Genomic DNA, 27,122 nt, shown 5'->3' with positions numbered 1-27,122 from the left:
AACTGCACAGTATGATCAGGCAGCGATCAGCGATGAACGAGCAAACGCTTGATCATCGGCTGATCGTATCGTATTAAATGCCGAAACTGTTCTAGTGTTGTCAGCACATCCCCCTGTATAAACACTGCGCTGCCGACATGATAGAAATATATGGGGATGAGCGATCGGGGTAGACGTATATATTCCCATACGAGCTCCTTGTGAAATCAATGCGGTGTCTCGTGGATTGTCGCTCGTTTACACGCCGGGCCGTGCAGTAATATCACCTTTAGTCCTTTGGCGCTGCGGTTTTTTATATATTATTGCTATTGTATCCTGATTGTTGTATTTGATACACGTCTGAGCAGGGGAGGGATGATAATGTTCTCATAGATGGGCTACGTGTCTGGCGATGGCGCTGTACATACCTGCACATTGTGCATCTTGGATGCTTGATAAAGACTCCTGTGTGGGTCGAAACGTAGCTGTATATTGGGATGTCGTAATAAACACTGAAAACTTTTTTGCCCATGGATGATGTCATCAAGATTCTACAGCTCGTGGAGGTCTGACGTGGGACGTTTGGACATTTGCATCCAGTTTGTTTTATAGGAATTTTTCCAGGTGAGTGCGGTGGCGTCTTGTCTGCTGCCATCCACATCACTGTCCACATCAATATGTACATCCTGCCCGGCTGGGATACTGGCAGATATGTGTGGACACTGATGTGTATGGTGGTTCGGATCCAGACCAGGTCTTGATGACATCACGGCACCCAACGATTGTCACCTGAATCGCTCATGAACGGAGCTCGGGCTTTGGCTCGTCATGTGACCAGATCTCAGCACAGGAAAGAAAAATGAACGACGCAAGAAATGAAAGACGCCTTTAACCTGCTCGATTGTCGGACTTTATGTCTATTCTTTTACGATGTTTCCTTGAAGTGGGAATTCTTGTAATTCATCAGCAGAAGACATAACCCAACTTGTTAAGAGGCTCTGTCCCCAGGTCGCTACTTCTCTATGTCCTACCCAATCCAATAACGCTCTGATGCTGAGAACTATTGTTTGTTTGTTTTTAAAAAATCGTTTATTAGGGACAATGCTCTTTTTACATTTATGCTGATATTTTCTAAATGCCCAACTGGGCGTTTTTTTCGTTTCACCAAGTGTGCATTGTAAAGAAAAGTGTATGACGCCGACCAGTCACTGTCATACACTTCTCTCCATTCATGCCCAGCTTTATCCACGGCACAGCGTGATCTCGCGAGATCACACCGTGCCATCACTCACTCCTGCAGGTCCTTCAGCGGAGCCATGAAAGACTGAACAGACATCGTCTCCAGCTGTGCCAGGACGTTCATCCTCCTCAGCAGCAGTCCTGGCACGGCTGGAGCTGATGTCTGGTCAGTCTTCTGTCACTCAGGTGAAGGACCTGCGGGAGGAAGTCACGTCACAGCGTCATCTCGCGAGATCACTATGTGCTGAATACATGAATGGAGAGAAGTGTATGATGCGGATTTGTCTGATTGGTCACTGATTGGTCACCGTCATACACTTTTCTTTACAACGCCCACTTGGTGAAATGAAAAAACGCACAGTTAGTAATTTAGAAAAAAAATAGCATAAATGTAAAAATGATCAGAACTTTGTGAATAATAAACGATTTTAAAGAAAAAACAAGCAGTAGTTCTCAGCATCAAAGCGTTTATTAGATTGGGTAGGAGATAGAGAAGAAGGAAACTGGGGACAGAGACTCTTTAAAGCAAAAACTGGTGATTGGTGATGATGTATTGGGGATAATATGTAATGATAGGGGGTTAGTGATGTGAGAGGTGGTGAGATGAAGGTTTAGGGTGTGATAATGTGAAGGGTTGAAAATGTGATGAATGTTGAAGAGTGAAGGGTGATGATGTGAATGGTGAGGGGTGATGATGTGAATGGTGAGGGGTGATGTGAAGGGTGAGGGGTGGTGATTCGGAGGGTGAGGGGTGATGTGATCGGTGGTGATGTGAAGGGTCAGGGGTGATGATGTGGAGGGTGAGGGGTCATGATGTGAAGGGTCAGGGGTGATGATGTGAAGGGTGAGGGGTAATGATTCGGAGGGTGAGGGGTGATGATTCGGAGGGTGAGGGGTGATGATGTGATCGGTGGTGATGTGGAGGGTGAGGGGTGATGATGTGATTGGTGGTGATGTGAAGGGTCAGGGGTGATGATGTGGAGGGTGAGGGGTGATGATGTGAAGGGTGAGGGGTGATGATGTGAAGGGTGAGGGGTGATGATGTGATTGGTGGTGATGTGAAGGGTGAGGGGTGATGATGTGATTGGTGGTGATGTGAAGGGTCAGGGGTGATGATGTGGAGGGTGAGGGGTCATGATGTGAAGGGTCAGGGGTGATGATGTGAAGGGTGAGGGGTGATGATGTGATGGGCGGTGATGTGAAGGGTCAGGGGTGATGATGTGATGGGCGGTCATGTGAAGGGTCAGGGGTGATGATGTGATTGGTGGTGATGTGAAGGGTCAGGGTTGATGATGTGGAGGGTGAGGGGTGATGATGTGATTGGTGGTGATGTGAAGGGTGAGGGGTGATGATCTGATTGGTGGTGATGTGAAGGGTGAGGGGTGATGATGTGGAGGGTGAGGGGTCATGATGTGAAGGGTCAGGGGTGATGATGTGAAGGGTGAGGGTGATGATGTGATGGGCGGTGATGTGAAGGGTCAGGGGTGATGATGTGATGGGCGGTCATGTGAAGGGTCAGGGTTGATGATGTGGAGGGTGAGGGGTGATGATGTGATTGGTGGTGATGTGAAGGGTGAGGGGTGATGATCTGATTGGTGGTGATGTGAAGGGTGAGGGGTGATGATGTGGAGGGTGAGGGGTCATGATGTGAAGGGTCAGGGGTGATGATGTGAAGGGTGAGGGGTGATGATGTAATGGGCGGTGATGTGAAGGGTGAGGGGTGATGATGTGATGGGCGGTCATGTGAAGGGTCAGGGGTGATGATGTGGAGGGTGAGGGGTGATGATGTGATTGGTGGTGATGTGAAGGGTGAGGGGTGATGATGTGATTGGTGGTGATGTGAAGGGTGAGGGGTGATGATGTGATGGGCGGTGATGTGAACGGTGATGATGTGATGGGCGGTCATGTGAAGGGTCAGGGGTGATGATGTGGAGGGTGAGGGGTGATGGTGTGATTGGTGGTGATGTGAAGGGTGAGGGGTAATTATGTGATTGGTGGTGATGTGAAGGGTGAGGGGTAATGATGTGATGGGCGGTGATGTGAAGGGTGAGGGGTGATGATGTGATGGGTGGTGATGTGAAGGGTGAGGGGTAATGATGTGATTGGTGGTGATGTGAAGGGTGAGGGGTGATGATGTAATTGGTGGTGATGTGGAGGGTGAGGGGTGATGATGTGATGGGCGGTGATGTGAAGGGTCAGGGGTGAGGATTTGATTGGTGGTGATGTGAAGGGTGAGGGGGGATGATGTGATGGGTGGTGATGTGAAGGGTGAGGGGTAATGATGTGATGGGCGGTGATGTGAAGGGTCAGGGGTAATGATGTGATTGGTGGTGATGTGAAGGGTGAGGGGTGAGGATTTGATTGGTGGTGATGTGAAGGGTGAGGGGTAATGATGTGATGGGGGGTGATGTGAAGGGTGAGGGGTAATGATGTGATTGTTGGCGATGTGAAGGGTGAGGGGTAATGATGTGATGGGCGGTGATGTGAAGGGTGAGGGGTGATGATGTGATGGGCGGTGATGTGAAGGGTGAGGGGTGATGATGTGATTGGTGGTGATGTGAAGGGTGAGGGGTAATGATGTGATGGGCGGTGATGTGAAGGGTGAGGGGGGATGATGTGATTGGTGGTGATGTGAAGGGTGAGGGGTAATGATGTGATGGGCGGTGATGTGAAGGGTGAGGGGTGATGATGTGATGGGCGGTGATGTGAAGGGTGAGGGGTGATGATGTGATGGGCGGTGATGTGAAGGGTCAGGGGTGAGGATTTGATTGGTGGTGATGTGAAGGGTGAGGGGGGATGATGTGATGGGCGGTGATGTGAAGGGTCAGGGGTGAGGATTTGATTGGTGGTGATGTGAAGGGTGAGGGGGGATGATGTGATGGGTGGTGATGTGAAGGGTGAGGGGTAATGATGTGATGGGCGGTGATGTGAAGGGTGAGGGGTGATGATGTGATGGACGGTGATGTGAAGGGTGAGGGGTAATGATGTGATTGGTGGTGATGTGAAGGGTGAGGGGTAATGATGTGATGGGCGGTGATGTGAAGGGTGAGGGGTGATGATGTGATGGGCGGTGATGTGAAGGGTGAGGGGTAATGATGTGATTGGTGGTGATGTGAAGGGTGAGGGGTGAGGATTTGATTGGTGGTGATGTGAAGGGTGAGGGGTGATGATGTGATTGGTGGTGATGTGGAGGGTGAGGGGTGATGATGTGATTGGTGGTGATGTGAAGGGTCAGGGGTGATGATGTGGAGGGTGAGGGGTGATGATGTGAAGGGTGAGGGGTGATGATGTGAAGGGTGAGGGGTGATGATGTGATTGGTGGTGATGTGAAGGGTGAGGGGTGATGATGTGATTGGTGGTGATGTGAAGGGTCAGGGGTGATGATGTGGAGGGTGAGGGGTCATGATGTGAAGGGTCAGGGGTGATGATGTGAAGGGTGAGGGGTGATGATGTGATGGGCGGTGATGTGAAGGGTCAGGGGTGATGATGTGATGGGCGGTCATGTGAAGGGTCAGGGGTGATGATGTGATTGGTGGTGATGTGAAGGGTCAGGGTTGATGATGTGGAGGGTGAGGGGTGATGATGTGATTGGTGGTGATGTGAAGGGTGAGGGGTGATGATCTGATTGGTGGTGATGTGAAGGGTGAGGGGTGATGATGTGGAGGGTGAGGGGTCATGATGTGAAGGGTCAGGGGTGATGATGTGAAGGGTGAGGGGTGATGATGTAATGGGCGGTGATGTGAAGGGTGAGGGGTGATGATGTGATGGGCGGTCATGTGAAGGGTCAGGGGTGATGATGTGGAGGGTGAGGGGTGATGATGTGATTGGTGGTGATGTGAAGGGTGAGGGGTGATGATGTGATTGGTGGTGATGTGAAGGGTGAGGGGTGATGATGTGATGGGCGGTGATGTGAACGGTGATGATGTGATGGGCGGTCATGTGAAGGGTCAGGGGTGATGATGTGGAGGGTGAGGGGTGATGGTGTGATTGGTGGTGATGTGAAGGGTGAGGGGTAATTATGTGATTGGTGGTGATGTGAAGGGTGAGGGGTAATGATGTGATGGGCGGTGATGTGAAGGGTGAGGGGTGATGATGTGATGGGTGGTGATGTGAAGGGTGAGGGGTAATGATGTGATTGGTGGTGATGTGAAGGGTGAGGGGTGATGATGTAATTGGTGGTGATGTGGAGGGTGAGGGGTGATGATGTGATGGGCGGTGATGTGAAGGGTCAGGGGTGAGGATTTGATTGGTGGTGATGTGAAGGGTGAGGGGGGATGATGTGATGGGTGGTGATGTGAAGGGTGAGGGGTAATGATGTGATGGGCGGTGATGTGAAGGGTCAGGGGTAATGATGTGATTGGTGGTGATGTGAAGGGTGAGGGGTGAGGATTTGATTGGTGGTGATGTGAAGGGTGAGGGGTAATGATGTGATGGGGGGTGATGTGAAGGGTGAGGGGTAATGATGTGATTGTTGGCGATGTGAAGGGTGAGGGGTAATGATGTGATGGGCGGTGATGTGAAGGGTGAGGGGTGATGATGTGATGGGCGGTGATGTGAAGGGTGAGGGGTGATGATGTGATTGGTGGTGATGTGAAGGGTGAGGGGTAATGATGTGATGGGCGGTGATGTGAAGGGTGAGGGGGGATGATGTGATTGGTGGTGATGTGAAGGGTGAGGGGTAATGATGTGATGGGCGGTGATGTGAAGGGTGAGGGGTGATGATGTGATGGGCGGTGATGTGAAGGGTGAGGGGTGATGATGTGATGGGCGGTGATGTGAAGGGTCAGGGGTGAGGATTTGATTGGTGGTGATGTGAAGGGTGAGGGGGGATGATGTGATGGGCGGTGATGTGAAGGGTCAGGGGTGAGGATTTGATTGGTGGTGATGTGAAGGGTGAGGGGGGATGATGTGATGGGTGGTGATGTGAAGGGTGAGGGGTAATGATGTGATGGGCGGTGATGTGAAGGGTGAGGGGTGATGATGTGATGGACGGTGATGTGAAGGGTGAGGGGTAATGATGTGATTGGTGGTGATGTGAAGGGTGAGGGGTAATGATGTGATGGGCGGTGATGTGAAGGGTGAGGGGTGATGATGTGATGGGCGGTGATGTGAAGGGTGAGGGGTAATGATGTGATTGGTGGTGATGTGAAGGGTGAGGGGTGAGGATTTGATTGGTGGTGATGTGAAGGGTGAGGGGTGATGATGTGATTGGTGGTGATGTGGAGGGTGAGGGGTGATGATGTGATGGGCGGTGATGTGAAGGGTGAGGGGTAATGATGTGATTGGTGGTGATGTGAAGGGTGATGGGTAATTATGTGATTGGTGGTGATGTGAAGGGTGAGGGGTAATGATGTGATGGGTGGTGATGTGAAGGGTGAGGGGTAATGATGTGATTGGTGGTGATGTGAAGGGTCAGGGGTAATGATGTGATTGGTGGTGATGTGAAGGGTGAGGGATAATGATGTGATTGGTGGTGATGTGAAGGGTGAGGGGTGAGGATTTGATTGGTGGTGATGTGAAGGGTGAGGGGGGATGATGTGATGGGCGGTGATGTGAACGGTGAGGGGGGATGATGTGATTGGTGGTGATGTGAAGGGTGAGGGATAATGATGTGATTGGTGGTGATGTGAAGGGTGAGGGATAATGATGTGATTGGTGGTGATGTGAAGGGTGAGGGGTGAGGATTTGATTGGTGGTGATGTGAAGGGTGAGGGGGGATGATGTGATGGGCGGTGATGTGAACGGTGAGGGGGGATGATGTGATGGGCGGTGATGTGAAGGGTCAGGGGTAATGATGTGATTGGTGGTGATGTGAGGGGTGAGGATGTGATGGATGATGGGTGGTGTTGTGATGGATGATGGGCGGTGATGTGATGGATGATGGGTGGTGTTGTGATGGATGATGGGTGGTGTTGTGATGGATGATGGGTGGTGATGTGATGGATGATGGGTGGTTATTTAAGGGTTGACTGTAGGTTCTCTGGTCATTTCTGACCCGCGTAGTAATGAGTGGTTTCTTTGTGAGTGAGGGCAGGATTGGGTGAGACTTCACTCTTCAGTTCTCGGTTGGAGATACTGCGGTTTCCATGTAAATCATTTTCTCTTCTTCTAGTTTGCGGTACTGCAATACTCTGAAGATATTCGAGTTGAATTCGGGTTTAGGAGATTTTCCAACATTTCTGAATTGTCGATTGTAGGAAGAATTAGATATCAGAATGGACGGTTCACGAGAACCCCGACCGCCATCCTGAGAGCCGTGTAAGTAACGCATGGATGTGGACTGTCTGCGCTCACACCCGCTGTTGCCCGGGGTCTTTATAGCCAGTACGCACATATAGAACCCTCTGCATATATTGTAGTGTAGGAATACCAATAAAACAAACGACACATAATTATTTTAAATGTGGGGTTGACCCGGGGGGTCGGCCACAGCTTTATTTTTTTAAATAAATAATTTAAATGACTTTTATTAACAAAATCGATGACCTAAATGAAGAGGTCAACAAAACCTGCATGCCAGCCTGTCCCTAAGGGCACGTAGGACATGATCTACCACCCGCCAGCTGAGACAAAAACAACCGATACGCAGAGAAACCAACAGAATGTAATAAACCAATGCAGATCGTGCCGAGAAAAGCAGATAACAGACCGGACTCCGAACGATGAGCAGACAGGAAAACTGCCAGTCACTTTTCTGTTTTTTGTCTCCGTGACCACTCAATACCATTGTTTTTTTTTTTATTACTATTTTGATTTTATTTTATTTTTTTCATATTTTTTATTTTTATTTTTTACAGAAACGTCCACATAAATAAACAGTTTTATTTTTTATTTTTTTTTAAATGTAAGACGTAACAATTGACCATCACCATACACAGGAAAGAAAAGCCTAGATCACCACCATCGCGAGATTCCACAACACCAGGGGAAGGAGGGAAAAGTCCCAACGGCCAAAGAGGCCGCCGGAGGGGGAGGATGATCTATATGCTCTCCCCTATTCACATAACCACCCCCCTCCGTAACCCAATACACTGCTAAAAAGCCCGGGAGTTAGGATGGGACAGAGGAGGGACTGGAGGGGGGATCAGAGCTGCATCACCTGCCTACACTACAGAGACTCAATTAACCCCTTGTTGGCCGCAGTCCCTGGCACAGTGGCTATACGCCTGTGCGCCTACAAGACTTCTCTATAATATCTTCCTTAACAGAGCGGCTTTTAACATTCTGGTCTCACAATTTCAAGTTGATTGAATTTAGAAAGAAGATCAGAAGGTAGAAACAGTGAATACTTGTCTTTTTCCTTCCCCCATTGGCTTAGTTTCAGCTCCGCATTGTAAGGTGGTGAAGTAGTCGCTGTGAACCCCGTTGCTAACAGTAAAGGGTCTGCAGGGTGTGAGTTGTCTTGGACCATGCTCACCCTATAACGTTTATCAAAAGATGGAAGGTAATGGTCCATATAATGGTGGGCGAGGTGCTGTACAGGGGAGACACATCCTCCTGCCTTCTGTGTATGAATTATCAGTGTCAGCATCAGCTTAAGAAATGCAGGGGAGAAATAAGCCGTGACTCCTCTGCACTCTCTACCTTGGAAATATCCGCCCATACTGTGGCCTGAGGATACCTGTTTTTATGGTGTCTGTGTTCATTCCAACTCCTGTTCTTGATTGAACTTTTGGTTATTCCAAGAGGTTGGACATTTCTTGTGATATAGATTGTGACGTTGTAAACCCTCATCACATGGCATCCACCAATAAGCTTTAAGAGCTCTTCCTGACCTTATGGGAAACGCTGTCCCAGACGTCCCAGACCTCTGTCCTTCATGCCATGCTATTCTGGCGTATTCCCGTTGATGTGGATACTGCTTCGCCTTCGACAACCTCATTGCATGCTTGACCTTGACTTTCTTGTGTTCCCCTTTGGGTAGATTTTCGAGGTTCCTTTTTCCTTAGACGCAGTCCACCTCAAGTGTCATTCGTCCTGTAGAGGACAACCTGCGGGCCATGGACTAAGTTCTTGAGTCTTCTGCTGATAACAATGTTCCATCTTTCCTATTCCTGCAGTGAGGATCTTTTCATCCCTCTATCACGGAAGGAGTCCACGAAGCTCCTCATTGTGATCACAGATGGAGAATCAAATGACGGACAAAATTCTTTTAATGAGGCAACGTCAAAGGCAGATACATTGGGGATTCAGCGCATTTCCATTGGGGTAAATTTTCAGGCTACACCTGGTATATTGTATATTTCAGTCATGAGCTATAAAGAAATATATAGTAGCGATGAAGAGCATCAAAACAAGTAGCTGAAGAGAATTATCACATCTATTTTATATTACTAATTAGAATAATTTACTGTTTTCATTTTCTGATTGTCTATTTTTTTTATGCACGCTCTGTGACCTGCCCTTATCACCTATTGACTTCTGTGAGAGAATTTATTGAGCATGCTCTATGACCTGTGCAGCGGTCACTATAGGAAGGGGAGTGGTGAGCTTTCCTCGTCACCTATTGACTTCTACAGGAGAGTGTAGTGAGCATGCTCTGTGGCCTGTACAGAGGTGACTGTACAGGGAAGGGAGGAGGTGAGATGTCCTCATCACCTATTGACTTTTATTGTAAAATGTAGTGAGCATACTCTATGACCTGTGCAGAGGCCACAGTAAAGGGAGGGGAGGAAATGAGCGATCCACATCACCTATTCACTTCTATAGGAGAGTGTAGTGAGCATGCTCTGTGGCCTGTGCAGAGGTGACTGTACAGGGAAGGGAGGAGGTGAGCAGTCCTCATTACCTATTGACCTACAGCAGAGTGTAGTGAGGAGGTAGAGGGACCTATGCAGAGGTCACTGTGCATTTAAGTGGAGTACATTTAATAGTGTTTTTCTGCTTTATCATAGAGGTGTTACCTTCCATTGTAACCTTGCCCTCTGATAATAATGACGAGTGAAGAGAATAGAAAGTATTATTGATTATTGAGTATTTGATGGGAGCGCTACTAAAATGATCAGGATCCAGGGATTTATAGTCATTTATATTGCCTTGTGAAGGATTTCTCCCTCTTACTTGAGGACATTTGGACTTCAAAGGGTTAAACATAATAGTGGTATATATGGGATGGACGTAAAGATCTCTACTCTTTAACCAGCCACCGTTATTTGGTATTCTCTCAGGTGGGAAGTGCCTTCTCCAGAGGTAATGCTTTTACAGAGTTACAAACTATCGCCTCGTCCCCTGAGAACGTCTTTCAAGTCGATGACTTTTCTGCTTTGAATGAGATTCAGAAGAGACTGCAGCAGAAGATTTTCGCCATTGAAGGTAGAACATGAACCTTGGTAAACAGTCCCACAGATGTGCTGCTCGCCGCCGCTATCATTGTGCCTCCTCCATCCTGATCCTTCACTTTCCCACTAAATCAATGTCTTCTCCAACCAAAACTTCCTCGGTGTGAGAAGCTCCTCACATTGTGTGATAACTCCAAGAAGAAGGAAGACCCAAGAACGGCCAATAACCTTCTTCTTAAAAATTCTTCTGTTGTTTCTTAGTTACATCCGGCTATGGAAAAGCTTGGTTATAACCAATATGGCCGCCCTTACAGACGCCTCAGAGGTGGTTCCCCAACTTTCCGTCCCCTAAAATAAATATAGTTCAGCTGAAGAGAAACTTTTATAAGTACCTGTACGAAGAAGACTTCCAAGGACTTTTATTAACGACCATATTCCAGGCCTAACATTTTTATTGCCACTTTTCCCAATAAGGCCCAGGTATCTCCTGTTCTTCAGTGGACCACATAGTATACGGCACCCCAATGATATTGTTGCCAGGAGTGACTTGCCGGCTTATAGATTGCTTCCTCCACTGACCACTTAGAGCAATTATTTCTGACCGTTGACCTTGTGTGCAGTGACCTCTCATGTCGTTCTCAGGTACTCAGTCGCTTAGTGGACAATCTTTTGAGATGGAATTTTCCCAGGAGGGGTTCAGTGCAATTATAACACCGGTAAAGTATAAACTAAAGTTATAATAAGGGAACAACCAAGAAGTTCTTCATATTGACCCAACACATAACGGAGACAATTACAATCGAGGAATATGTCCTTGTGCTTACTAGTACACACACTATATGGAGAAAAGTATGTGACCCCTCCACATTGCACCTACAGAAGCTCTTAGAACGTCACATTATAAATCCATAGACATTTATATGGAGTTGGTTCACCCTTTGCAGAAAAACATCTCCCACTCTTCTGGGGGCTTTCTACAAGATTTTGGGGTCTCCGTGGGAATTTTTGACCCTTCATTCAGAAGATCATTTCTGAGGTCAGACACTGATGTTGGGAGAGGAGGTCAGGCTCGTAATCTCTGTTCTAGTTCATCCAAAGGTGTTGGATGAGGTTGAAGTCAACTAACCATGCCTTTATGGAGCTTGTGCACTGGGCACAGTCGTGAGGAACAGAAAAGACCGAACCCCAAACTGTTCCCACAAAGTTGGAAGCTATAATTGTCCAAAATGTCTTGTGTGCTGAAGAATTTCGATTTCCCTTCACTGGAACTAAGAGGATCACTCTCCTCCTCTGTCACGTACTCCCTTCCTGCAGCTCCCTCGGTCTCCAGGACGTCAAGAGTTACTCGCTTGGGCGTCGCCTGGTCTGGCAGACTGGGGCAGTCTGCAGCCAATAGGAGCTCAGGAGCATCAGGCCAATCAAAGCCTGGCTGATGTTCCTGAGCTCCGCCCTCTCCTTATTTGGTTCAGCCTGGGCTAGTTGGCCTTTGCCTGTAATTAGAGTTTCCTTGCCTGGAGCCTTCCCTTGTTACAGATTCCCCTGAGCATCTTGCATTTTACTCCTTTGTGACCCCTGACCCCGGCTGGACTCCTGACTTTTCTTTGCCTTCTTACTTTTGTTTTGCCGCACTCTCCCGGTTTGACACTGACTCCGCCTTTTGCATCCGGATTTGTTTTGTGGCACAATTGCCCTGCCTCTCCCTCCATGTACTTCCCAGGTGACCCTTTGTTATTTCGTACTGTCTCTGTCTTATCTGTTTGTCAGTTGCACTTGTACGAGTTTAGAGAACGGCGCCCAGTTTTGCGCCCTTCGTTTAGGTCGGGTCATACAAGTAGGTAGGGACAGAGATTTGGGAAGAACAGGGACCTCACCTTACCCGTGTATTTGTTCATGACATCCTCTATATAATATACACAGGTCACTCTCCTCCTCTATATAATATACACAGGTCACTCTCCTCCTCTATATAATATACACAGATCACTCTCCTCCTCTATATAATATACACAGGTCACTCTCCTCCTCTATATAATATACACAGGTCACTCTCCTCCTCTATATAATATACACAGGTCACTCTCCTCCTCTATATAATATACACAGATCACTCTCCTCCTCTATATAATATACACAGATCACTCTCCTCCTCTATATAATATACACAGGTCACTCTCCTCCTCTATATAATATACACAGATCACTCTCCTCCTCTATATAATATACACAGGTCACTCTCCTCCTCTATATAATATACACAGATCACTCTCCTCCTCTATATAATATACACAGATCACTCTCCTCCTCTATATAATATACACAGATCACTCTCCTCCTCTATATAATACACACAGATCACTCTCCTCCTCTATATAATATACACAGATCACTCTCCTCCTCTATATAATATACACAGATCACTCTCCTCCTCTATATAATATACACCGATCACTCTCCTCCTCTATATAATATACACAGGTCACTCTCCTCCTCTATATAATATACACAGATCACTCTCCTCCTCTATATAATATACACAGGTCACTCTCCTCCTCTATATAATATACACAGGTCACTCTCCTCCTCTATATAATATACACCGATCACTCTCCTCCTCTATATAATATACACAGATCACTCTCCTCTATATAATATACACCGATCACTCTCCTACTCTATATAATATACACAGGTCATTCTCCTCCTCTATATAATATACACAGGTCACTCTCCTCCTCTATATAATATACACAGGTCACTCTCCTCCTCTATATAATATACACAGGTCACTCTTCTCCTCTATATATTATACACAGATCACTCTCCTCCTCTATATAATATACACAGATAACTCTCCTCCTCTATATAATATACACAGATCACTCTCCTCCTCTATATAATATACACAGGTTACTCTCCTCCTCTATATAATATACACAGATCACTCTCCTCCTCTATATAATATACACAGGTCACTCTCCTCCTCTATATAATATACACAGGTCACTCTCCTACTCTATATAATATACACAGGTCATTCTCCTCCTCTATATAATATACACAGATAACTCTCCTCCTCTATATAATATATACAGATCACTCTCCTCCTCTATATAATATACACCAATCACTCTCCTCCTCTATATAATATACACAGATCACTCTCCTCCTCTATATAATATATACAGGTCACTCTCCTCCTCTATATAATATATACCAATCACTCTCCTCCTCTATATAATATACACAGATCACTCTCCTCCTCTATATAATATACACCGGTCACTCTCCTCCTCTATATAATATACACAGATCACTCTCCTCCTCTATATAATATACACAGGTCACTCTCCTCCTCTATATAATATACACAGATCACTCTCCTCCTCTATATAATATACACAGATCACTCTCCTCCTCTATATAATATACACAGATCACTCTCCTCCTCTATATAATATACACAGGTCACTCTCCTCCTCTATATAATATACACAGATCACTCTCCTCCTCTATATAATATACACAGGTCACTCTCCTCCTCTATATAATATACACAGATCACTCTCCTCTATATAATATACACAGATCACTCTCCTCCTCTATATAATATACACAGATCACTCTCCTCCTCTATATAATACACACAGATCACTCTCCTCCTCTATATAATATACACAGATCACTCTCCTCCTCTATATAATATATACAGATCACTCTCCTCCTCTATATAATATACACCGATCACTCTCCTCCTCTATATAATATACACAGGTCACTCTCCTCCTCTATATAATATACACAGGTCACTCTCCTCCTCTATATAATATACACAGGTCACTCTCCTCCTCTATATAATATACACCGGTCACTCTTCTCCTCTATATAATATACACAGATCACTCTCCTCCTCTATATAATATACACAGATCACTCTCCTCCTCTATATAATATACACAGGTCACTCTCCTCCTCTATATAATATACACAGGTCACTCTCCTCCTCTATATAATATACACAGGTCACTCTCCTCCTCTATATAATATACACAGGTCACTCTCCTCCTCTATATAATATACACAGGTCATTCTCCTCCTCTATATAATATACACAGGTCATTCTCCTCCTCTATATAATATACACAGATCACTCTCCTCCTCTATATAATATACACAGGTCACTCTCCTCCTCTATATAATATACACCGATCACTCTCCTCCTCTATATAATATACACAGATCACTCTCCTCCTCTATATAATATACACCGATCACTCTCCTCCTCTATATAATATACACAGGTCACTCTCCTCCTCTATATAATATACACAGGTCACTCTTCTCCTCTATATATTATACACAGATCACTCTCCTCCTCTATATAATATACACAGGTCACTCTCCTCCTCTATATAATATACACAGATCACTCTCCTCCTCTATATAATATACACAGGTCACTCTCCTCCTCTATATAATATACACAGATCACTCTCCTCCTCTATATAATATACACAGGTCACTCTCCTCCTCTATATAATATACACAGGTCACTCTCCTACTCTATATAATATACACAGGTCATTCTCCTCCTCTATATAATATACACAGATAACTCTCCTCCTCTATATAATATATACAGATCACTCTCCTCCTCTATATAATATACACCAATCACTCTCCTCCTCTATATAATATACACAGATCACTCTCCTCCTCTATATAATATATACAGGTCACTCTCCTCCTCTATATAATATATACCAATCACTCTCCTCCTCTATATAATATACACAGATCACTCTCCTCCTCTATATAATATACACCGGTCACTCTCCTCCTCTATATAATATACACAGATCACTCTCCTCCTCTATATAATATACACAGGTCACTCTCCTCCTCTATATAATATACACAGATCACTCTCCTCCTCTATATAATATACACCGGTCACTCTCCTCCTCTATATAATATACACAGATCACTCTCCCCCTCTATATAATATACACAGATCACTCTCCTCCTCTATATAATATACACAGATCACTCTCCTCCTCTATATAATATACACAGATCACTCTCCTCCTCTATATAATATACACAGGTCACTCTCCTCCTCTATATAATATACACAGGTCACTCTCTTCCTCTATATAATATACACAGGTCACTCTCCTCCTCTATATAATATACACAGGTCACTCTCCTCCTCTATATAATATACACAGGTCACTCTTCTCCTCTATATAATATACACAGATCACTCTCCTCCTCTATATAATATACACAGGTCACTCTCCTCCTCTATATAATATACACAGATCACTCTCCTCCTCTATATAATATACACAGATCACTCTCCTCCTCTATATAATATACACAGGTCACTCTCCTCCTCTATATAATATACACAGGTCACTCTCCTCCTCTATATAATATACACCGGTCACTCTTCTCCTCTATATAATATACACAGATCACTCTCCTCCTCTATATAATATACACAGGTCACTCTCCTCCTCTATATAATATACACAGATCACTCTCCTCCTCTATATAATATACACAGATCACTCTCCTCCTCTATATAATATACACAGATCACTCTCCTCCGCTATATAATATACACAGATCACTCTCCTACTCTATATAATATACACAGGTCATTCTCCTCCTCTATATAATATACACAGGTCACTCTCCTACTCTATATAATATACACAGGTCACTCTCCTCCTCTATATAATATACACAGGTCACTCTCCTCCTCTATATAATATACACAGGTCACTCTCCTCCTCTATATAATATACACAGATCACTCTCCTACTCTATATAATATACACAGGTCATTCTCCTCCTCTATATAATATACACAGGTCACTCTCCTACTCTATATAATATACACAGGTCACTCTCCTCCTCTATATAATATACACAGGTCACTCTCCTCCTCTATATAATATACACAGGTCACTCTCCTCCTCTATATAATATACACAGGTCACTCTCCTCCTCTATATAATATACACAGGTCACTCTCTTCCTCTATATAATATACACAGGTCACTCTCCTCCTCTATATAATATACACAGGTCAATCTTCTCCTCTATATAATATACACAGATCACTCTCCTCCTCTATATAATATACACAGGTCACTCTCCTCCTCTATATAATATACACAGATCACTCTCCTCCTCTATATAATATACACAGATCACTCTCCTCCTCTATATAATATACACAGGTCACTCTCCTCCTCTATATAATATACACAGGTCACTCTCCTCCTCTATATAATATACACCGGTCACTCTTCTCCTCTATATAATATACACAGATCACTCTCCTCCTCTATATAATATACACAGGTCACTCTCCTCCTCTATATAATATACACAGATCACTCTCCTCCTCTATATAATATACACAGATCACTCTCCTCCTCTATATAATATACACAGATCACTCTCCTCCGCTATATAATATACACAGATCACTCTCCTACTCTATATAATATACACAGGTCATTCTCCTCCTCTATATAATATACACAGGTCACTCTCCTACTCTATATAATATACACAGGTCACTCTCCTCCTCTATATAATATACACAGGTCACTCTCCTCCTCTATATAATATACACAGGTCACTCTCCTCCTCTATATAATATACACAGGTCACTCTCCTCCTCTATATAATATACACAGATCACTCTCCTACTCTATATAATATACACAGGTCATTCTCCTCCTCTATATAATATACACAGGTCACTCTCCTACTCTATATAATATACACAGGTTACTCTCCTCCTCTATATAATATACACAGGTCACTCTCCTCCTCTATATAATATACACAGGTCACTCTCCTCCTCTATATAATATACACAGGTCGCTCTCCTCCTCTATATAATATACACAGGTCACTCTCCTCCTCTATATAATATACACAGATCACTCTCCTCCTCTATATAATATACACAGATCACTCTCCTACTCTATATAATATACACAGGTCATTCTCCTCCTCTATATAATATACACAGGTCACTCTCCTCCTCTATATAATATACACAGGTCAATCTTCTCCTCTATATAATATACACAGATCACTCTCCTCCTCTATATAATATACACAGGTCACTCTCCTCCTCTATATAATATACACAGATCACTCTCCTCCTCTATATAATATACACAGATCACTCTCCTCCTCTATATAATATACACAGGTCACTCTCCTCCTCTATATAATATACACAGGTCACTCTCCTCCTCTATATAATATACACCGGTCACTCTTCTCCTCTATATAATATACACAGATCACTCTCCTCCTCTATATAATATACACAGGTCACTCTCCTCCTCTATATAATATACACAGATCACTCTCCTCCTCTATATAATATACACAGATCACTCTCCTCCTCTATATAATATACACAGATCACTCTCCTCCGCTATATAATATACACAGATCACTCTCCTACTCTATATAATATACACAGGTCATTCTCCTCCTCTATATAATATACACAGGTCACTCTCCTACTCTATATAATATACACAGGTCACTCTCCTCCTCTATATAATATACACAGGTCACTCTCCTCCTCTATATAATATACACAGGTCACTCTCCTCCTCTATATAATATACACAGGTCACTCTCCTCCTCTATATAATATACACAGATCACTCTCCTACTCTATATAATATACACAGGTCATTCTCCTCCTCTATATAATATACACAGGTCACTCTCCTACTCTATATAATATACACAGGTTACTCTCCTCCTCTATATAATATACACAGGTCACTCTCCTCCTCTATATAATATACACAGGTCACTCTCCTCCTCTATATAATATACACAGGTCGCTCTCCTCCTCTATATAATATACACAGGTCACTCTCCTCCTCTATATAATATACACAGATCACTCTCCTCCTCTATATAATATACACAGATCACTCTCCTACTCTATATAATATACACAGGTCATTCTCCTCCTCTATATAATATACACAGGTCACTCTCCTACTCTATATAATATACACAGGTCACTCTCCTCCTCTATATAATATACACAGGTCACTCTCCTCCTCTATATAATATACACAGGTCACTCTCCTCCTCTATATAATATACACAGGTCACTCTCCTCCTCTATATAATATACACAGGTCACTCTCCTCCTCTATATAATATACACAGATCACTCTCCTACTCTATATAATATACACAGATCACTCTCCTCCTCTATATAATATACACAGATCACTCTCCTACTCTATATAATATACACAGGTCATTCTCCTCCTCTATATAATATACACAGGTCACTCTCCTACTCTATATAATATACACAGGTCACTCTCCTCCTCTATATAATATACACAGGTCACTCTCCTCCTCTATATAATATACACAGGTCACTCTCCTCCTCTATATAATATACACAGGTCACTCTCCTCCTCTATATAATATACACAGGTCACTCTCCTCCTCTATATAATATACACAGATCACTCTCCTACTCTATATAATATACACAGGTCATTCTCCTCCTCTATATAATATACACAGGTCACTCTCCTACTCTATATAATATACACAGGTCACTCTCCTCCTCTATATAATATACACAGGTCACTCTCCTCCTCTATATAATATACACAGGTCACTCTCCTCCTCTATATAATATACACAGGTCACTCTCCTCCTCTATATAATATACACAGGTCACTCTCCTCCTCTATATAATATACACAGGTCACTCTCCTCCTCTATATAATATACACAGATAACTCTCCTCCTCTATATAATATACACAGATCACTCTCCTCCTCTATATAATATACACAGGTCACTCTCCTCCTCTATATAATATACACAGATCACTCTCCTCCTCTATATAATATACACAGGTCACTCTCCTCCTCTATATAATATACACAGGTCACTCTCCTACTCTATATAATATACACAGGTCATTCTCCTCCTCTATATAATATACACAGATAACTCTCCTCCTCTATATAATATATACAGATCACTCTCCTCCTCTATATAATATACACAGGTCACTCTCCTCCTCTATATAATATATACCAATCACTCTCCTCCTCTATATAATATACACAGATCACTCTCCTCCTCTATATAATATACACCGGTCACTCTCCTCCTCTATATAATATACACAGATCACTCTCCTCCTCTATATAATATACACAGGTCACTCTCCTCCTCTATATAATATACACAGATCACTCTCCTCCTCTATATAATATACACCGGTCACTCTCCTCCTCTATATAATATACACAGATCACTCTCCTCCTCTATATAATATACACAGATCACTCTCCTCCTCTATATAATATACACAGGTCACTCTTTTCCTCTATATAATATACACAGGTCACTCTCTTCCTCTATATAATATACACAGGTCACTCTCCTCCTCTATATAATATACACAGGTCACTCTCCTCCTCTATATAATATACACAGGTCACTCTTCTCCTCTATATAATATACACAGATCACTCTCCTCCTCTATATAATATACACAGGTCACTCTCCTCCTCTATATAATATACACAGGTCACTCTCCTCCTCTATATAATATACACAGATCACTCTCCTCCTCTATATAATATACACAGATCACTCTCCTCCTCTATATAATATATACAGATCACTCTCCTCCTCTATATAATATACACAGGTCACTCTCCTCCTCTATATAATATACACAGGTCACTCTCCTCCTCTATATAATATACACAGATCACTCTCCTCCTCTATATAATATACACAGATCATTCTCCTCCTCTATATAATATACACAGATAACTCTCCTCCTCTATATAATATATACAGATCACTCTCCTCCTCTATATAATATACACAGGTCACTCTCCTCCTCTATATAATATACACAGATCACTCTCCTCCTCTATATAATATACACAGATCATTCTCCTCCTCTATATAATATACACAGATAACTCTCCTCCTCTATATAATATATACAGATCACTCTCCTCCTCTATATAATATACACAGATCACTCTCCTCCTCTATATAATATACACAGATCACTCTCCTCCTCTATATAATATACACAGATCACTCTCCTCCGCTATATAATATACACAGATCACTCTCCTACTCTATATAATATACACAGGTCATTCTCCTCCTCTATATAATATACACAGGTCACTCTCCTACTCTATATAATATACACAGGTCACTCTCCTCCTCTATATAATATACACAGGTCACTCTCCTCCTCTATATAATATACACAGGTCACTCTCCTCCTCTATATAATATACACAGGTCACTCTCCTCCTCTATATAATATACACAGGTCACTCTCCTCCTCTATATAATATACACAGATCACTCTCCTACTCTATATAATATACACAGGTCATTCTCCTCCTCTATATAATATACACAGGTCACTCTCCTACTCTATATAATATACACAGGTCACTCTCCTCCTCTATATAATATACACAGGTCACTCTCCTCCTCTATATAATATACACAGGTCACTCTCCTCCTCTATATAATATACACAGGTCACTCTCCTCCTCTATATAATTTACACAGGTCACTCTCCTACTCTATATAATATACACAGGTCACTCTCCTCCTCTATATAATATACACAGATCACTCTCCTACTCTATATAATATACACAGGTCATTCTCCTCCTCTATATATTATACACAGGTCACTCTCCTACTCTATATAATATACACAGGTCACTCTCCTCCTCTATATAATATACACAGGTCACTCTCCTCCTCTATATAATATACACAGGTCACTCTCCTCCTCTATATAATATACACAGGTCACTCTCCTCCTCTATATAATATACACAGGTCACTCTCCTCCTCTATATAATATACACAGATCACTCTCCTACTCTATATAATATACACAGGTCATTCTCCTCCTCTATATAATATACACAGGTCACTCTCCTACTCTATATAATATACACAGGTCACTCTCCTCCTCTATATAATATACACAGGTCACTCTCCTCCTCTATATAATATACACAGGTCACTCTCCTACTCTATATAATATACACAGGTCACTCTCCTCCTCTATATAATATACACAGGTCACTCTTCTCCTCTATATATTATACACAGATCACTCTCCTCCTCTATATAATATACACAGATAACTCTCCTCCTCTATATAATATACACAGGTCACTCTCCTACTCTATATAATATACACAGGTCATTCTCCTCCTCTATATAATATACACCAATCACTCTCCTCTATATAATATACACAGGTCACTCTCCTCCTCTATATAATATATACCAATCACTCTCCTCCTCTATATAATATACACAGATCACTCTCCTCCTCTATATAATATACACCGGTCACTCTCCTCCTCTATATAATATACACAGATCACTCTCCTCCTCTATATAATATACACAGATCACTCTCCTCCTCTATATAATATACACAGATCACTCTCCTCCTCTATATAATATACACAGATCACTCTCCTCCTCTATATAATATACACAGATCACTCTCCTCCTCTATATAATATACACAGGTCACTCTCCTCCTCTATATAATATACACAGATCACTCTCCTCTTCTATATAATATACACAGGTCACTCTCCTCCTCTATATAATATACACAGATCACTCTCCTCCTCTATATAATATACACAGATCACTCTCCTCCTCTATATAATATACACAGGTCATTCTCCTCCTCTATATAATATACACAGATCACTCTCCTCCTCTATATAATATACACAGATCACTCTCCTCCTCTATATAATATACACAGGTCATTCTCCTCCTCTATATAATATACACAGATCACTCTCCTCCTCTATATAATATACACAGGTCATTCTCCTCCTCTATATAATATACACAGGTCATTCTCCTCCTCTATATAATATACACAGGTCATTCTCCTCCTCTATATAATATACACAGGTCATTCTCCTCCTCTATATAATATACACAGGTCACTCTCCTCCTCTATATAATATACACAGGTCACTCTCCAACTCTATATAATATACACAGGTCATTCTCCTCCTCTATATAATATACACCGATCACTCTCCTCCTCTATATAATATACACAGGTCATTCTCCTCCTCTATATAATATACACAGGTCACTCTCCTCCTCTATATAATATACACAGGTCATTCTCCTCCTCTATATAATATACACCGATCACTCTCCTCCTCTATATAATATACACAGATCACTCTCCTCCTCTATATAATATACACAGGTCACTCTCCTCCTCTATATAATATACACAGGTCATTCTCCTCCTCTATATAATATACACAGGTCATTCTCCTCCTCTATATATACACCGATCATTCTCCTCCTCTATATAATATACACAGGTCATTCTCCTCCTCTATATAATATACACAGATCACTCTCCTCCTCTATATAATATACACAGGTCACTCTCCTCCTCTATATAATATACACAGGTCACTCTCCTACTCTATATAATATACACAGGTCACTCTCCTCCTCTATATAATATACACAGGTCACTCTTCTCCTCTATATATTATACACAGATCACTCTCCTCCTCTATATAATATACACAGATAACTCTCCTCCTCTATATAATATACACAGGTCACTCTCCTACTCTATATAATATACACAGGTCATTCTCCTCCTCTATATAATATACACCAATCACTCTCCTCTATATAATATACACAGGTCACTCTCCTCCTCTATATAATATATACCAATCACTCTCCTCCTCTATATAATATACACAGATCACTCTCCTCCTCTATATAATATACACCGGTCACTCTCCTCCTCTATATAATATACACAGATCACTCTCCTCCTCTATATAATATACACAGATCACTCTCCTCCTCTATATAATATACACAGATCACTCTCCTCCTCTATATAATATACACAGATCACTCTCCTCCTCTATATAATATACACAGATCACTCTCCTCCTCTATATAATATACACAGGTCACTCTCCTCCTCTATATAATATACACAGATCACTCTCCTCTTCTATATAATATACACAGGTCACTCTCCTCCTCTATATAATATACACAGATCACTCTCCTCCTCTATATAATATACACAGATCACTCTCCTCCTCTATATAATATACACAGGTCATTCTCCTCCTCTATATAATATACACAGATCACTCTCCTCCTCTATATAATATACACAGATCACTCTCCTCCTCTATATAATATACACAGGTCATTCTCCTCCTCTATATAATATACACAGATCACTCTCCTCCTCTATATAATATACACAGGTCATTCTCCTCCTCTATATAATATACACAGATCACTCTCCTCCTCTATATAATATACACAGATCACTCTCCTCCTCTATATAATATACACAGGTCATTCTCCTCCTCTATATAATATACACAGGTCATTCTCCTCCTCTATATAATATACACAGGTCATTCTCCTCCTCTATATAATATACACAGGTCATTCTCCTCCTCTATATAATATACACAGGTCACTCTCCTCCTCTATATAATATACACAGGTCATTCTCCTCCTCTATATAATATACACCGATCACTCTCCTCCTCTATATAATATACACAGATCACTCTCCTCCTCTATATAATATACACAGGTCACTCTCCTCCTCTATATAATATACACAGGTCATTCTCCTCCTCTATATAATATACACAGGTCATTCTCCTCCTCTATATATACACCGATCATTCTCCTCCTCTATATAATATACACAGGTCATTCTCCTCCTCTATATAATATACACAGATCACTCTCCTCCTCTATATAATATACACAGGTCACTCTCCTCCTCTATATAATATACACAGGTCACTCTCCTACTCTATATAATATACACAGATCACTCTCCTCCTCTATATAATATACACAGGTCATTCTCCTCTTCTATATAATATACACAGGTCATTCTCCTCCTCTATATAATATACACAGGTCATTCTCCTCCTCTATATAATATACACAGGTCATTCTCCTCCTCTATATAATATACACAGGTCACTCTCCTCCTCTATATAATATACACAGGTCATTCTCCTCCTCTATATAATATACACCGATCACTCTCCTCCTCTATATAATATACACAGATCACTCTCCTCCTCTATATAATATACACAGGTCACTCTCCTCCTCTATATAATATACACAGGTCACTCTCCTCCTCTATATAATATACACAGATCACTCTCCTCCTCTATATAATATACACAGGTCACTCTCCTCCTCTATATAATATACACAGGTCATTCTCCTCCTCTATATAATATACACCGATCACTCTCCTCCTCTATATAATATACACAGATCACTCTCCTCCTCTATATAATATACACAGGTCACTCTCCTCCTCTATATAATATACACAGGTCACTCTCCTCCTCTATATAATATACACAGATCACTCTCCTCCTCTATATAATATACACAGGTCACTCTCCTCCTCTATATAATATACACAGGTCATTCTCCTCCTCTATATAATATACACAGGTCATTCTCCTCCTCTATATAATATACACAGGTCATTCTCCTCCTCTATATAATATACACAGGTCACTCTCCTCCTCTATATAATATACACAGGTCATTCTCCTCCTCTATATAATATACACCGATCACTCTCCTCCTCTATATAATATACACAGATCACTCTCCTCCTCTATATAATATACACAGGTCACTCTCCTCCTCTATATAATATACACAGGTCACTCTCCTCCTCTATATAATATACACAGATCACTCTCCTCCTCTATATAATATACACAGGTCACTCTCCTCCTCTATATAATATACACAGGTCATTCTCCTCCTCTATATAATATACACCGATCACTCTCCTCCTCTATATAATATACACAGATCACTCTCCTCCTCTATATAATATACACAGGTCACTCTCCTCCTCTATATAATATACACAGGTCACTCTCCTCCTCTATATAATATACACAGATCACTCTCCTCCTCTATATAATATACACAGGTCACTCTCCTCCTCTATATAATATACACAGGTCACTCTCCAACTCTATATAATATACACAGATCACTCTCCTCCTCTATATAATATATACCAATCACTCTCCTCCTCTATATAATATACACAGATCACTCTCCTCCTCTATATAATATACACCGGTCACTCTCCTCCTCTATATAATATACACAGATCACTCTCCTCCTCTATATAATATACACAGATCACTCTCCTCCTCTATATAATATACACAGATCACTCTCCTCCTCTATATAATATACACAAATCACTCTCCTCCTCTATATAATATACACAGATCACTCTCCTCCTCTATATAATATACACAGGTCACTCTCCTCCTCTATATAATATACACAGATCACTCTCCTCTTCTATATAATATACACAGGTCATTCTCCTCCTCTATATAATATACACAGATCACTCTCCTCCTCTATATAATATACACAGGTCATTCTCCTCCTCTATATAATATACACATATCACTCTCCTCCTCTATATAATATACACAGATCACTCTCCTCCTCTATATAATATACACAGGTCATTCTCCTCCTCTATATAATATACACAGGTCATTCTCCTCCTCTATATAATATACACAGGTCATTCTCCTCCTCTATATAATATACACAGGTCATTCTCCTCCTCTATATAATATACACAGGTCACTCTCTTCCTCTATATAATATACACAGGTCACTCTCCTCCTCTATATAATATACACCGGTCACTCTTCTCCTCTATATATTATACAGAGATCACTCTCCTCCTCTATATAATATATACAGATCACTCTCCTCCTCTATATATTATACACAGGTCACTCTCCTCCTCTATATAATATACACAGGTCACTCTCCTCCTCTATATAATATACACTGGTCACTCTCCTCCTCTATATAATATACACAGGTCATTCTCCTCCTCTATATAATATACACAGGTCACTCTCCTCCTCTATATAATATACACAGGTCACTCTCCTCCTCTATATAATATATACCAATCACTCTCCTCCTCTATATAATATACACAGATCACTCTCCTCCTCTAAATAATATACACCGGTCACTCTCCTCCTCTATATAATATACACAGATCACTCTCCTCCTCTATATAATATACACAGGTCACTCTCCTCCTCTATATAATATACACAGATCACTCTCCTCCTCTATATAATATACACAGATCACTCTCCTCCTCTATATAATATACACAGGTCACTCTCCTCCTCTATATAATATACACAGGTCACTCTCTTCCTCTATATAATATACACAGGTCACTCTCCTCCTCTATATAATATACACAGGTCACTCTTCTCCTCTATATATTATACACAGATCACTCTCCTCCTCTATATAATATACACAGATAACTCTCCTCCTCTATATAATATACACAGGTCACTCTCCTACTCTATATAATATACACAGATCACTCTCCTCCTCTATATAATATACACAGGT

General features: G+C 41.9%; 1 protein-coding gene across 1 annotated transcript in view; it reads left to right on the top strand.

Annotated features, from left to right (window-relative positions):
* The window catches only part of LOC142656728 (integrin alpha-M-like), a 101,559-nt gene that overhangs the window by 10,555 nt on the left and 63,882 nt on the right, over positions 1–27,122 (top strand). Inside the window, exons 6-9 of the mRNA XM_075831655.1 lie at positions 7,331–7,476; positions 9,279–9,426; positions 10,386–10,530; positions 11,139–11,212. Of these exons, the coding sequence (XP_075687770.1) occupies positions 7,331–7,476; positions 9,279–9,426; positions 10,386–10,530; positions 11,139–11,212 (513 nt within the window). The remainder of the gene's footprint in view (positions 1–7,330; positions 7,477–9,278; positions 9,427–10,385; positions 10,531–11,138; positions 11,213–27,122) is intronic.

This window comes from Rhinoderma darwinii, chromosome 6 (genome assembly GCF_050947455.1).
Source record: "Rhinoderma darwinii isolate aRhiDar2 chromosome 6, aRhiDar2.hap1, whole genome shotgun sequence".
NCBI classification, from domain to species: Eukaryota; Metazoa; Chordata; class Amphibia; order Anura; family Rhinodermatidae; genus Rhinoderma; species Rhinoderma darwinii.
This window is presented reverse-complemented; position numbering and strand designations above follow the sequence as displayed.